This window comes from Cupressus sempervirens, chromosome 3 (genome assembly GCF_028749045.1).
Source record: "Cupressus sempervirens isolate cs-2001-9-10 chromosome 3, ASM2874904v1, whole genome shotgun sequence".
NCBI classification, from domain to species: domain Eukaryota; kingdom Viridiplantae; phylum Streptophyta; class Pinopsida; order Cupressales; family Cupressaceae; genus Cupressus; species Cupressus sempervirens.
Genome location: NC_143120.1, coordinates 205,275,862 through 205,290,213, shown reverse-complemented (window position 1 = coordinate 205,290,213; position 14,352 = coordinate 205,275,862). Strand labels below are relative to the sequence as shown.

Sequence of the window (14,352 nt, the reverse complement as noted above, 5' to 3'; positions counted from 1 at the left end):
AAGATTTGAATTTGGTGAAATGATCATCTCTAGTGTAGTAAAAATTCCTCATTTACCACACTAATTCTTCAAGGCTAGAATAATTGCTTTTTGTGTTTATATCTTTTGTTTTGTTATAACAGTTCTGTTTAGATGTGTGTAATAATTCTTTGTTCTTCTCACACATAAAAACTCTCCTTTATCATCACCAGTTCCATGTTTGTCTTCATTGGACGCATCTTGCATGACCAGGTCTTCATCACATCGGTAGCATTTATCATACATTTTACTGGTCTTAATAGTGCTGTTTGAGTGGAAAGTGTTTTCTATTCTTCCTACAAGCAATGTTATAAATTTTATCTTCTATTATCAACTGTGATGCTTGACAACTTGCATCACATTTCTCAACTTTAGGCCTATTCTCTAGACGCTTAGGTGCCTTTTTTGATGGTGTTGATTGAACTCTTTTTAAAAATCATTCAGGATCATATTGCAATATAATTGATTAATATCAGGAAGCAGTTTTGCAGAATGATTCTAGATTTGAATATCATTGTATGCAAGTTTTTTGAAGTGTAATCACAGAACGTTGTACGTTTTTGCCTTGTCTAAGATTGACTTATTTCCATGACACATGGCAAAAGGGATACACAATTCTATGTAGAGAATCATGTCCAACGTATATGCTGAGCCATGATGGTGAAGGGAGTAGAACAATATTCTTTGTAAATTATTTTTGTAATATGAGTTGGAATAATTTTTTAAAGGGTTTTAATGTAACCCTTTTCCTTCTTTTGAGTATGGGTTAACATTCTTTGAACACATCTTTCATAATTATTTATCTTTTAATATGTAACAATACATGTCGCTTTTTAGGCAAGAGCCTGCCTACAACACAATGGTATATTACGAGCCTCGTATTTGGGAGGTCTTGGGATCAAGTCTACTCGAGCTTAATAATAAATTATAATAATAATTGATTACAACAAATAATAATAATTGACCTTGGCTTCGGCGTATTACCTATCAAAAAAAATACATGCCATTGTTTATTTATTTTTCAATGACATCTTTAACACTCTTTAAACTTATCTTCTCAAAATTCTTTATCTCTAAATTTGTAACAACACTTGCTACTAGTTTTTATTGACCTTTCAATCTCATAGTTTTGGTTTTTCCCTGTCCTGTGTTTTAAGGTTCAAGTTTATTTTTGTATTCTACAGCTAATAAATTCAGATGAAGTTTCGCAAAGGAAAAAAATTGATAGAAAATTGTAATTAAATTCATCCTGTTTAAATTTGCTTGTCTAACTATCAATAATATATTCCAGAAAATTATCAAAATATTTTATCATTTCTAAATAGCTAAGTTCAAGTAAATTGATATGGTATCGTTTTAATATTTCTCAAATGCAGGCATGAGTTTGTGTGTGTTAAAATAATTTTGAGAAGATAAGTTTAAAGAGTGTTAAAGATGTCATTGAAAAGTAAATAAAAAGTGGCATGTATTTTTTTTGATAGGTAATATGCTGAAGCTAAGGTAAATTATTATTATTTGTTGTAATTAATAATTATTATAATTTATTAAGCTCGAGTAGACTTGATAACAAGTATATAATAAAATAAATAAAATTTAAAACATATTTAAAATAAACAAATATGAGATAAACAACTTTCACAAATACTATCTATGGATGAGGAAAAGAGGTAGGACATCAAATGACACTTGCAAATGCTTGATTATTTGATCTCCCTCCTCTCTCTGATGGCAGGCTCCCCTTTCTTGTAATGCTCCATGTTCAATATAAGCCAATTTACATTTTTAGATTTTTTTCTGAGTAAACTGAAATATGGAGTTATAAGACATTCACCCAGTGTCAAGAAGGTATTTCACTAATGCTAAACAAGTTGCAAGGAAGACAATTGAAGGATATTTAACAATGGCGCCTAAACTATGGTATCTGCTATTTGGATTAAAGAATGAATAAATTAAAATCAAGATTATTTATCAAGAGTTAATGGGTGTATGAGGGCTTGTGTCGGATGAAGCAATGAGATATATACAGAGGACCATTTCAGTGAGAGGAAGCATCAATTGGGAAAAATTATATATATATTTTTAATTACTTTTTTGAGGAGTCTAAACTATTATATTTACAGTCTGAGGTTGAAACCTCCCTTGTTATACAACTAAGGACAAAAGCCCTTAATTGCCATTGTTGAGATAGGGGCAAAAGCCTCTGATTCAGACAGATCTGAAAGCATGTTTAAAGTGGACATAGAAGAGGAAATCATCACTGTTTGTAAACTTTAAAGGAGAATGAAAGCAGAAAATCAAGATAAGATTTATTTTCTGAATTATGTCATTGGAATATTATAATAAATTTTCAATTTTTTATTGTTAGGCAATAGTCCAAAGCCGAATAATATTAGTAATAATAAAAACCTATGTACTGTCCAGCTCACTAGGGGCACCGGTTGGAAAGAGCTGGACAGAGAAAACCTCTGGTCTAGCTCCAAAAAAGAAAAGAATTGTAGATAAAAATCATACAAACTTCCAGTTAGACATGCAGGGTAATGTCTGATCAGTTTACATGCCATTCATTAAGGATGAGTAAATCAATCCTTCTTGTTTTAGAAGGTTTACAATGCCTTCTGATTGAATATCCTTCACTTTTCTGATAAGATTTTTGGCTCTTTATGTACTGGAACCCTCTTGAGAGCCTAAAATCTGCATTTGTCATAGCCAGAATTCTTTCAAACCAAGTTAGAATATACAACTTATAGTGGCACAAATCTATGGAACTTCAGGGTAGTGACCTTTTCCTTCTTAAATCATTAAGATTTTACCACATATCTAGCTTTGTCTAATTGAGTTTTAGTATGATGTAAGGAACCCACATTATCAGCTTTTGAAGATCTAGAGATGCATGAATTGTAAACTAGACAAACCACTCTATCCTCTAAAGATCTATCATAAAGGCTGCCACTCATGGAAGTTATCCGTGAAGAATAAGCAAATTAATCAAATAATTGAGACTGGCAGCTGAAAGTAAGAACAATAGGTTTCCGGTGTTGAGCAGTTTAATGATATATCCTCTAAAGATCAAAAGGACAACCTTTTTTTTGATCAATAATATTTGGTTTTATTGAAAGATGGTAAATTCTGTACATAACCAGGCCATGCACATACTACTTGGCGATATTGACACACCACCAAATGCAAGCCAGTAAATTGGCAGATTTACTCATACAAACAGTGCCCACAAAAAAGGGCACTCAACTGGCTGCATATTGGACAGAACCCAACACCCAACCACATCAAACACTTTAATACATGCAAACAAACAATGATAGACATTCCCAAGAAAGAGGACACCAGCTCAAAAAGTCCCCATCATCAAACCACATAGGCGACTATTTGAACCAGCCCACCGCTTCCTCCTTAGAAAAAGTTCAGACTGCCCACAGTTGTTGGGCCTACACTCGCCACCGCTGCTTCCAACATCATCACCACCCAACATCACTATCCCCTGAGCCGAGCCACTGGACTGCTCAACCTCTCGTGCACCACCACTTGGCTTCCTGCCGTCCTGAACTCTCACCTTGAGCTGCCTTTGTAGCATGGGTCGACCATCAGGTCGACAAGGTGTCGTGGATCTCACTGGCATCACTTTTTGCCTCAGCCTCGCCACCAACACTGAAGCCCGATCCTCCTCCAGGTCATGCAGAAAACTCAACAGAGCTTGCCATCCCTTATGCGCATCCACCATATGATTCTCCTAAGGCCGAGTGGAAGTGAAAACCACTAGAGGCTGAGTTCTCCTCTATCGCCCCCAATTAAACACCAAGTTGCTGGTACATGTGGAGACCAACCCTGACCTCAACACGGTTTACCATTCTTTCCAACCCTTCAACCCACTTCAGCTCCAAACATATTCCAGTTACCCTAAGCACTTCCTCTTGAGATGAACCAACTAGAAGCGTTAGGCCCATCTACAGGGACAAGATATCCAAGTTAGTCCTCAAGTGGTCGTATGTGTTTAGAAATTCGTCTCTCAATATTTCCACCATTGCTTTTGAGAACCTCACTTGATCAAACTTGAAAACTTTTCTCATTTTGTGGACCAAAATGGGACTAGTAAAACTAGGAATTTGGCCGGAAGTTTCCATCAAAAAGTCGGCTTTCATGGTGATAATAGAGGACACACAATGCAGAACTAGATACACTACTTGACGGATGAAAAAACCTCCAAATCATCCGATTTGAAGGCATCGGCTTACCCTTGCCTAGTACATACTCGAGTGAACTAATGCTGCCCGACGCATCAATGAAAGCATGTCATGATTAACACCATAAATGCCATGATCTTCCCCCCTCCGCACACAATGAAGCCATCACATTGCCCACCTCAGGAAGGACAAATCTGCCTTCATTTAAATAAAAACCATCGTCACTCAATGAGTTAAGAGACATAGCCACCATACTGCTTAAAAGATTAAATCAACAAAAATCTTCCAACTCTAAAAATTGAATATTTTCAAAAAGTTCAAATTTGACCTCAAGGGACCTATTGGCTCCAATTTTAGAAAGCTTATCTGTCACCTTGTTCGCTTCTCTCAACACATGGGAAACCTTGAACTCATCAAAGAATGCTAACAGACTCCTAGTTGGCCTTATGTGCTTGTTAAGATACCACGTATCCATCTGACATTTGGTGATGCCGTTCACAAACAATTGAGAATCATTTCCTTCTAGGTGCACTTTTTGTACCTCAAGTCATTTTGCAAGTAGTATTGCTCCTACTGCAGTGAGAAATTCGGCTTCATTGTTTGTCTTGTTTGGCAATCTCTTTGTGCCTACTATAATGGTGGATCCTTGTGAGTCTTGAGCTACATACCCCGCCCCAGATTGACCTCGATTTCTTCTAGACGCTCCATCAAAGTTTATTTTGATCCACCCTTCCTCTGGAGGGCTCCATAATCCTGAGATTGAGGATGAACCCTTGAGGACTCATTAACAGCCTACAGGTGATCAAAAGATCAACCTTAATAACATATGCATAGTATTCTTTTAATGTGATTCAACATTGCTTTGCCAACTATATAAATATACAGATATATATCACTGTATTTTTGTATATATATTATTATATACCCTAATACACACACAAACACATGTTTATATTCATTTAATGGGGGTATAAATTTATGCCCTTTTAAGGAATATAATGCATAAATAAATAAGGGACCTTTTGTCATGAATATGCATTCATATTTCTGTTTGACTTTGTATGATATAAATCTCTACTTAAGAAACCATTAAATCTATGCCCTTTCTTCAGGGATTTACAATCCAAACTTTCTCAGAATCAAAGTTGGGACCTTACAAATGACAGCATTCCAGAACTCATAATCTTCATTAATATTTTTACAAGTTCCAATAGTTGTAGAAAGCAAGATACATTTTGCCAGAACATGTCCATATTATTGCATGATGCACAGCGATTTAAAGTGAGGTCAGCTGCTTTATTAATTTCTATGATGAAGATGTCCTGATTAAGTCACTTAATAGGTTGAGAGAACAGTCTGGGTTAGCTGAAGAGCAACACAACATTATTGTCATTCCTTAACATAACTTCAAGTTTCAGCTCATATGAATGAGAGTAATAGTGATAACGATCTGCTAATTCTGTAAGTGGCCATAGAGAATTAAAAGCAGAGTATCATTATGGACCCAGAGTATATATATATATTATTATATATGTGCAACCCAAAGTAAGCGGAAACAAATATGTCTGTGTGTGTTGATGTTTAAAAGATACCAAAACTAGTAGAAAACCAGAGAACAACAAAACTAAGGAGCCACAAGACAACAAGAAAGAAAGCAAGGAAAGCAGAGAGAGGGAGAAAAGACAGAAGGATACTAAATAAACGAGTCTATAATATTTACTAAATATGAAGTATCAGTCTCCAAAGGCCCGAGCGCCATTGAGTTTACACTTTTAAACATAAAGGAAATAAATGTACTGCTGAAAGGCTTTATGATAATCATCTGCAACTTATACAACTAGCTATAGAAAGTATATCATCTATAAATCTACCAACCAGTCTAAATTCTACTCGACCGTACACTTTCCAGTATAGTTAACCACCTTTCCATCAGACTCTTACACGGATGGATCACCTTCATTAGACAGTTCATCTTTGTCACTCCTATTGACTTTGTCATCCACCATGAACTGGTTGAGCCAATTGCCTTCGCTGCCACCCTTAACATGCATAATTTTCATCAAAGAATCCTGGCCTTAACCACGATAAGGAGATGGTAAACTGAAACTGGATACCCTCCAATCTGGAAGTGCCTACAATGAGGGATTGTAATGAATTCTTAATTTTAGCTAAAGTCATATCTATAAATTTATTGCAATTGTCATATCGAGCAAGGATTATTGGTTAGGTAAAAATTCTAAATGTTCCCGAAAGGGATGTTACATTTCTTCCCATTTGACACTGCTTTTTTAACTTGGTTTGTGGAAAAAATGCAGGAAGAAACCCCATGATATTTTTTTTAATGAAAAACGGTTCTTTCTTTTTGTATTAATATTGGGCGAGATGCAACAAATTTCTTCTAATGGTTTGAAGTTTGCTGAATTTTGAACCTAATGGCTGAAATTTGTCAAAACCCATGTCATAGTCCCTGTCCAATATAAGCTAGGGCATCTGAGCCCATATTTGTAGGAGCTCTTGATTAATGATAAAATCTTAACCTTGTTGAAGTACATCTCCATAAATGGATTATTGAGAGAGTATTCTGTGTTTTAAAATTTTTTCAGCATGGACAATATTTCCTAACGAGTTTCTAATAGGTCTTCTACTTCTCCAATTGAGAAATGTGGAGGGGGCCTTTTAATCTTGACCCACACAGAGTTTGATTTAAGAATTTTCATCAAAATTGCCACCCTGTCGATAAATTATTCTTGCCACAAAACCATTCTTTTGATTTTAAGGATCTTGTGGCAACTTCTGACAGAATTGATCTCTATTTCGATAAACCAAGCTAATGCTTTAAAATCAAATACAAATGGATGGATCCTTTCCAGATTTGTCTCCAAGATTAATGGTTATCATCCCTTCCAATTTATGCAAAATGGGTAAGTGTTTGGAAACAAATATAAATGAATATTGCTTATTCATATTCATCTCCAAAGATATTGCACACGATGGCAATATGAGTGAAATTAAAATTGGGAAATCATTGAAACAGAATAATAGAGAGCTAAAGACCGTAGTTGGAAAACTTGATAGAACCCAAAACTCGCCAAGGTCTGAAAAATAAATTCGGGGAAAACTTGGCCAGTTTTCAGCAAAAACTTGACAACTTAAAAATTTGTCTAAATTTAATGAGAAATGCATTTTTTTTGGAAAATTCAATGAGAAGATACATCCAATGAGTCAATAAATGAGAACACAAAACAAACAAGATTAGTCTAGATATATTTAAACACAGATTGGGTACAAATTTGCATTCTCCTGAGGAAGACTCGTGGCTGGAAGCAAAATAGTAAATAACTTATGTAAGACTAAAAGTAAATACATCCTTCTTATTACATCTTCCTCTTCTCAGTTCTAATTAAAACTAAGTGAGAGGTAGAACTAGAGGGTCTAATCTTAGAAGTTTACACTGGCCATGATGGCCTTCTTGCTCGGTATGTCTAACTCAGTTTGTGGCTTATCCTCAATTCTAGATATAGCTCTACCTCTAGCTTCTCCTGTGTCTAACAGTGACTGAGTTTCAACTCAAAGTCATCCAGTATGAAACCGAATCCACCTCTTCCTCGATAGCCTGCCTCTTCAAATCATTGATGTCATCCTCTTCCACAACTCCGCACCAAATCCGCTGCAAATGCTCTTCAACCTACCTCAAGTCCACTTTAATTCGATTGAAATCTGTTTGCAAGTTTTTGGAAGACTTTGCCCCTCTCAGCAAAATACAAGTGAAGAAATGAGAAATGAAACTGAGTTGGGCCGTTTTTGCCTTAAACTGCTGTTGTAAATCTACAACCGAATTTTGAACAAAAACTCAGCAAGTACTTGACAAGTTCTTGCCAAACATTTTGTGAGTTTTTGGCTTCAGTAAAATTCATAAAAACTCGCCTAGCCAGAAAACTTGGCCAGTTTTTACAACTTGGATAGTGCTTTGCCAAAAGCCCATCTATGCTAAAAACTAAAATATAGAAGCAAAAGTCTCATACACCACTTGTAAAAACAGCCACTTTTACAGATAGTAATGAAATAGTCTAAATGTCTACATCTAATTGTGAAAATGAACAAATCTGTTAAGCTACATATGCTTGTCCAGCTTGATCACAGGTTTGCAAGAGAACAATTCCTCACTACAATCAATCTTTCTGTTCTTAATGTTTAAGTGGTAAATTTTAGGTGTAATGTTGTGGAACATATAGAATGCAAGATTTTTTGAGGATTGCTAGATGTTGATGCATATTTTTGTTTATTTGTTCTAATTAGCAATCACAAATTTGCAGCATTCCTCACGTGATTCAGAAAGAGAAAGAGCAAAAAGCAGAGATAAGGACCGGGAGAGGGATAGAGATAGGGACAAGGACAGGGATCGACATAGGGACCACTACAGGGACCGCGGTGAGAGGGAAGAGAGAGGTAGAGGGCGAACAGAGGATCGTGAGCGCCATAGGAGTCATGATTATGAGAGGCAAGTTTCTGCTTTGTAAATTTTGGATTGCATATACATGTCCTATGATAATAACATTTAGCCATTAAATGGAAGACTTGGTCAGAAATGCTATTCTGCAAATACTTGATTTGCTCCATGGCATAACTCAAACGATATATTTAAGTCCTTGTTTTTGCTAGGGATGTCTTATGTGCCAAGTATGTGTGTTGACTTTTTAAGTAATTAAAAGAATCACAATACAAGAATTGTTCAAATGTACTTATGTGGCTTCAACTGTCCCCCATCAAAATTCATATTGAATGCAGTGAACAAAGTGCCATGCTCGCTGGGAGATGAGCTACCATTGAATAGAAAGTCTCAATTGCATGGAAAGTTTACAAGATATGATGATACTGTGTGCATGAGAAAGGAGTAAATTTTGCCGGCTGCTTTCCTGATTTTTTTTTCATTGGAGCAAAATTCTTTGGGGAAAAAGTTCACAAATCAAACATAAGGTTTTCTGAAAATTGGGATTTAGACCTGAACAAATAAGGAAAATATGGATAAAAAAACCTAGAAGGATGTAGAAAAAGGTTAAAAACTTCTTGTTCTTCAAATTTATAGACATTTCTGTAGCATGAAGATATAGAGAGCAGATAAAATTGAGAGTTAAACCCATGAATTGTTGAATATAGATTTTTGTCTTTAAGTTCGTGTTATTGTTTACATTGCTTTGCACAAATAATAACTAGATAGTGGCCTCCATTTAACACCCTCATTCTGACAGCACATGTGCCCTTGTTGAAAAGTTCAATTTTCCCAAATTGTATTTACCCCTTTAAAGAGGGTTTTCCCTCCATTCCCTGGGGAAATTAATGGAATGGCTATGTGACACTGCAGTCTGAGTAATGGGAAAGGAGACATTACAAGCTTCAGATACTTGGGTCAAGGCGACAGATGCCACCTAGTAAACCCAACTCCACAATTTCTATGCTACTAAGATTATCTGCATTGACCAATATAAAATGCTTGCCTTGTTAGAGAAATTGTTTTGATGAAATAATATTCACAATCAGTTATCACTGATGTATTCTCCTCTTGTGTTATGTGCATGTTATTCAATATGCATTCCTGTACATCGTGGAATTGCCCATCAAAATAACTATCAGAAAGTTAAGTTCCCTGTCAGTAGAATGTAGCTAATTCATGGAAATACACTGCTTTTAATATTTATGGAGTTTTTAATGTCAGTAATAGTAGAACTAGAAGGTAATGGATATTGAAAACTACTTATCCTGTGAAAGTGATTGATAATCTGTTGGACCAATAGTACAACCATTAACCCAAACTAATTGATTTTTGTTTCAGCAAGGCATTTCTTAGTTTGATGGAATGCATGATTTATTTTCAAAATGAAGAGTTTAGTCTTCTTGAAGCTCATTTAGATCACTATCTGTGAATATACAATTGCAAGCTTTTAACAGGACTTTGTCTGATAGAGATTTGGAGCTTTCATGGGTTAATTACCCCAAGATGTTTATATCTAATCTTGATTTAATTGGAAATCATTTTAAATGAAATGCTTTATAGGCAGATGCAATTATTACTACAACAGCAACATAGAAACAAAATCACAGCAAATCAGACATGATAAATTGCAGCAAAGCTGTCAGAAGGAAGAAAGTCAATCACACTGCAAAGTTATCAGAACAAACTGCCAAAGAACAAGGAAAAAAAGTGAAATGCATGGGCATAATCCCATCTGATGTAGTTAGGTGATATCTGATGAATTTATTGTTATAAAATTGTGATTTAATGTGAAACAATTAGAAAAAAATGGTGAACATTGGTTAACAATCTGGCAGTCAACGATCTACTAAAAAACCGCATTTCAGCATTTTGATATCTTTCTGAATAATTTTCAAAGAGTAGTAAGATTGTGCATGAAACCAATATCTGGCAGCAATGTGAATAATTGATAGGTTAGAAGACATTTGATAATTGTAAATTTGTGCTCAAAGAAACTTGGAGTCAAGTTATTGAATGGTAGATTTGAGTATGCTGGCAAGATTAAATGTCAAAGTATATAATGAGGTTAAGCAGTCTCAGATGGCATGCAAAGTAAATGTGAAATTATGTTTATTGGTAGTTTGAAAATTATCTTTGTACGGTAGTTCTTACTGAAAGAATATATGTTGTTTTGTGTAGTTTTTGTACTGTTTTCTAACTCAAGAGAATTGAAGATTGGATGCTTGTTAGTCACATTGGAGCACATGCATGCAAGTTTTGGTCATCAAGGCTCTTGGTGATATCCAGAGATAACTTCGCATTTGCCTTTAAATATGAAAAAGTCCAGATTTTGTCTTGTTATTGTTTGTAGTATACCACAAGAACTCACCTGATGTTGTTTTGAATGGATTTTCACATGATGCAATTTCAGGCATCGTGATCATGACCGTGACAGAGAGCGCAGACACAGACATAGATCACATTCTCGCTCAAGGGGAAAGTCAAGGCATCGATCTAAGTCCCGTTCCCGCTCCCGCTCCCGCTCGAAAAGGTAAATGTGGTTATTAATGACAATTTAAAAATCTCTTTTAAATTTTAATGAATATATAGATGTAACAATGTCTAATTTTGTAATTCTGTAGTCTCATGTATTTATTGATTAGTACTCGATCACAATGATTTGTGGTATCATGTTATGGTGTGGCATTAGAAAACTAAAGTTATTTATTTGGTATATATATCTTGCTATCATTAATTATGCCGAAGGCGTATTATACTCGGATGCAAAAACCTGTCAATGAAAAATGGAAGCATTTAATTGGTGTGGTTGTGACACTCAAATGCATAAAAATACGATCATTTTTTATATATATAAACAAAAAAATATCTACATTGTTTTAAATATGTAATATATCAAAATAGTATTAAAATAACAGATTCAAAATAATTGTATTAATTATGGGTATTTAATGTACCCTGTTCATAAAATCCACTTTTACTCAAGGATAAGAATAAGATCGGTTATTGAAAAGTATATATAATGATACAATAATACAGTAATAATTTTGTCAAGAGTTTTCTAGAAATTTAGAAATAAAATAATAATTTGGTACTAAAAGCTTTTTCTTTTTTCTTTTGTAAAGAGCTAAATAGAAATAAAAAAACATAATAAGAAGGATATTTTATTTTTTTGCTCAGTAAGAGGCCAAAGCCCTATGGATTATATTGATAAATGCATAAAAGTTACAAGGTCTCCGTTCAAATGAGCATTGGTAGGAAAGAATGGAGGAAGAAAACCTCCAGTCTTGCCTGGGACCAAGGTCCTATATTTATTACAAAAAGATAAGGGTAATACCCCAGTTTGGTTTTAGATTTATCTATAAAGACTGAGATTACAGGTGCCTCTTATATAGTTGGGGTCATTGGAAGGCATTCCTTTCTTTACATTTTTGAAATTAGGAAGGAAAGGATAGCGAAGCGCTTAACCAGGATATAAAACGTCTCTTACTACCCAGAGTGACAGCTTTAAACTTCCTTAAATGTGGTCCTGTACTTCTTGGCTATAATCTGCATCTTCAAAAACCCACCCAAAAACATTTATTTTTAAAAGAGTTATCATTACCTTCATAGCTGTAATTGGAACTGTTGGGATTGTTTGTAACTACAGTGTAAGACTGATCTGATAGAGAATATATTTTCTTTTCTTGCAAAAGTTTGCAGTTAGTCCTTGCCCATTTAAGGAGTGTGATCTTCTTTATTTGACATTCATCTTGGATTATTGTATACCTACATCAATATAGTCAGCTTTGAATGTTATTCAGTTTTTAAGTATCTTGGTCCCTTTTTGGGCTACTCTCCTCTTTTACGTTTTGAATAAATGCCTATATTATTATTTGAATTCAGATCACCATCAATCAGAAGGACAAACCAATTTGAATAGAGTCTAAAAACCCTTTGTTTAATATAGTCGATGAAATGAGCAAAAGAGTCAGACATAGAGCTCGCTTGCAGCATGGCTGAATGAGAAGAAAGAAAATAAAATTAGGAGCCGAATCATCAAAGAACTGACCCCAAATATTTTAAGGAAGGATAACTGCCAGAAAACTAGAGATATCTGCTCTAGATCCTGCTAGTTAAAATTCCACTTACTATTGACGTTACTATTAATGATTATATAGTTGAAGATCCTTTTTCAGATTTCTGATTAAAATTACACATATCTTAGGTTAAAGCATTATTAAATTGGAAATCCCAGAATTATTAGATCCATGTACCAGAAAGATTAACCCTCCTCATTTACAGGTTTGAAGCCAGCTTACAAATCAATAATACTGATCACCATCCATCAACAAAATACAGAAAAGCTCCAAAACGGAGCCAAATCCGAAATTTTTAAGACTACTTTCATTACTGAGTGATAAACATATACATATTCGTGCCTGTATATACCAGAACTAACAGGAACCAAAACAACTAAGTAGAGGAGACAAGAGAAAGGGCCCAAGCTGACAGCCCAATTACAGCACAAAACCCTCAATATACAGCCGAAGGATCACCATGCAACCATGTTACCCTATACAAAATTTCCATAAGCCCAAACCAATTGACAAAAGGATTATACCAACGATTTACATAAGCCCAAAAAGGTTAAAAACCTAGATATACCAAGAGGGCCCAAAGAGGGCAGGGAATTATATAACCTCCTCAGACTTCTAGAAAACCATGATTAAGTCATCTACTTCTTCCACATCTGCAGCCATGGCCCTAGGAGCCAGTACCCATGCCGTCTTTTCTCTGCTTGATTTGAACAGGTTTGGAAGGGAGAAATCCAGCTTGCTAAGATCCTCGAAGGCTACTCTAGACTCTATGTAAGTGTAAAAAATGTGAAGGTAATGAAGCAGCCAGCCTTTGTCCTATGTCACTACTATTCCCCTCCAGTGTATCAGAAAGTGGATACTAGCCTCCATTTTAGGCGAAATGTGGTAAGGTTGACATCTCTAATGTGCAGAATAGGACGCCTAATAACATCTAAGTTCGCTAGGCTCCCACGGGGGCTAGTCATATAAATTTCCGCAAGGGGGATCTCCAAACGCTCATTGATGCCCAATACAACTTCTTCTATTCCTACTAACTAGGTGGGGTCGAAGATGTTATAGCATAAACGCAAAATTTCCCAATGGCCATTATGAGCCCTAAATAAACATGCTATGAAGGACCCTATAACATCGCTATTAGTACGCCACAAAAGCTATAATCAAAAGCCCTTTCCCCAAGGGGTCTACTAATGGCCACCCTTGACATATCATCAACAGGATTAAGAATCCTGTTCCAACGTTTTGGCTTAACTGAATCCATGAAAGCCATGGTTCTTGCCTTAGTCGCATGAAACAAAGTGATGGCTGACTCCATAATGCTAACAAAGAGAACTACAAGCTAAAATTGCTGAATAAATGAGTGAACAAGAGTCCTTAAATAGACTCCTAAAAGCAATCTTAGTGCAAAGAGGGCACGATGCTTCTAGAGGGAGATCATGCGAAGCATCTTGAGAAAACAAACCTTGCTAATTCATGATGGCGCTGGAGGAAGGACAACAGGCGAATAATAATTAAAATGTCCGTCCTTTATTATTATTACATTAAATTCTTAACTAATCATATAATAATATGTGGGACG

At 35.3% G+C, this 14,352-nt stretch overlaps 1 protein-coding gene across 9 annotated transcripts in view; it reads left to right on the top strand.

Annotated features, from left to right (window-relative positions):
* The window catches only part of LOC149565537 (splicing factor U2af large subunit B-like), a 36,173-nt gene that overhangs the window by 6,026 nt on the left and 15,795 nt on the right, over window positions 1-14,352 (top strand). For 6 of the 9 annotated variants that reach the window (XM_089819047.1, XM_089819045.1, XM_089819049.1 and 3 more), the window contains 2 exons: window positions 8,525-8,709; window positions 11,111-11,230. In XM_089819047.1, the coding sequence (XP_089675173.1) occupies window positions 8,525-8,709; window positions 11,111-11,230 (305 nt within the window). The remainder of the gene's footprint in view (window positions 1-8,524; window positions 8,710-11,110; window positions 11,231-14,352) is intronic. The other 3 variants (XM_089819051.1, XM_089819050.1, XM_089819052.1) reach the window with 1 other exon arrangement.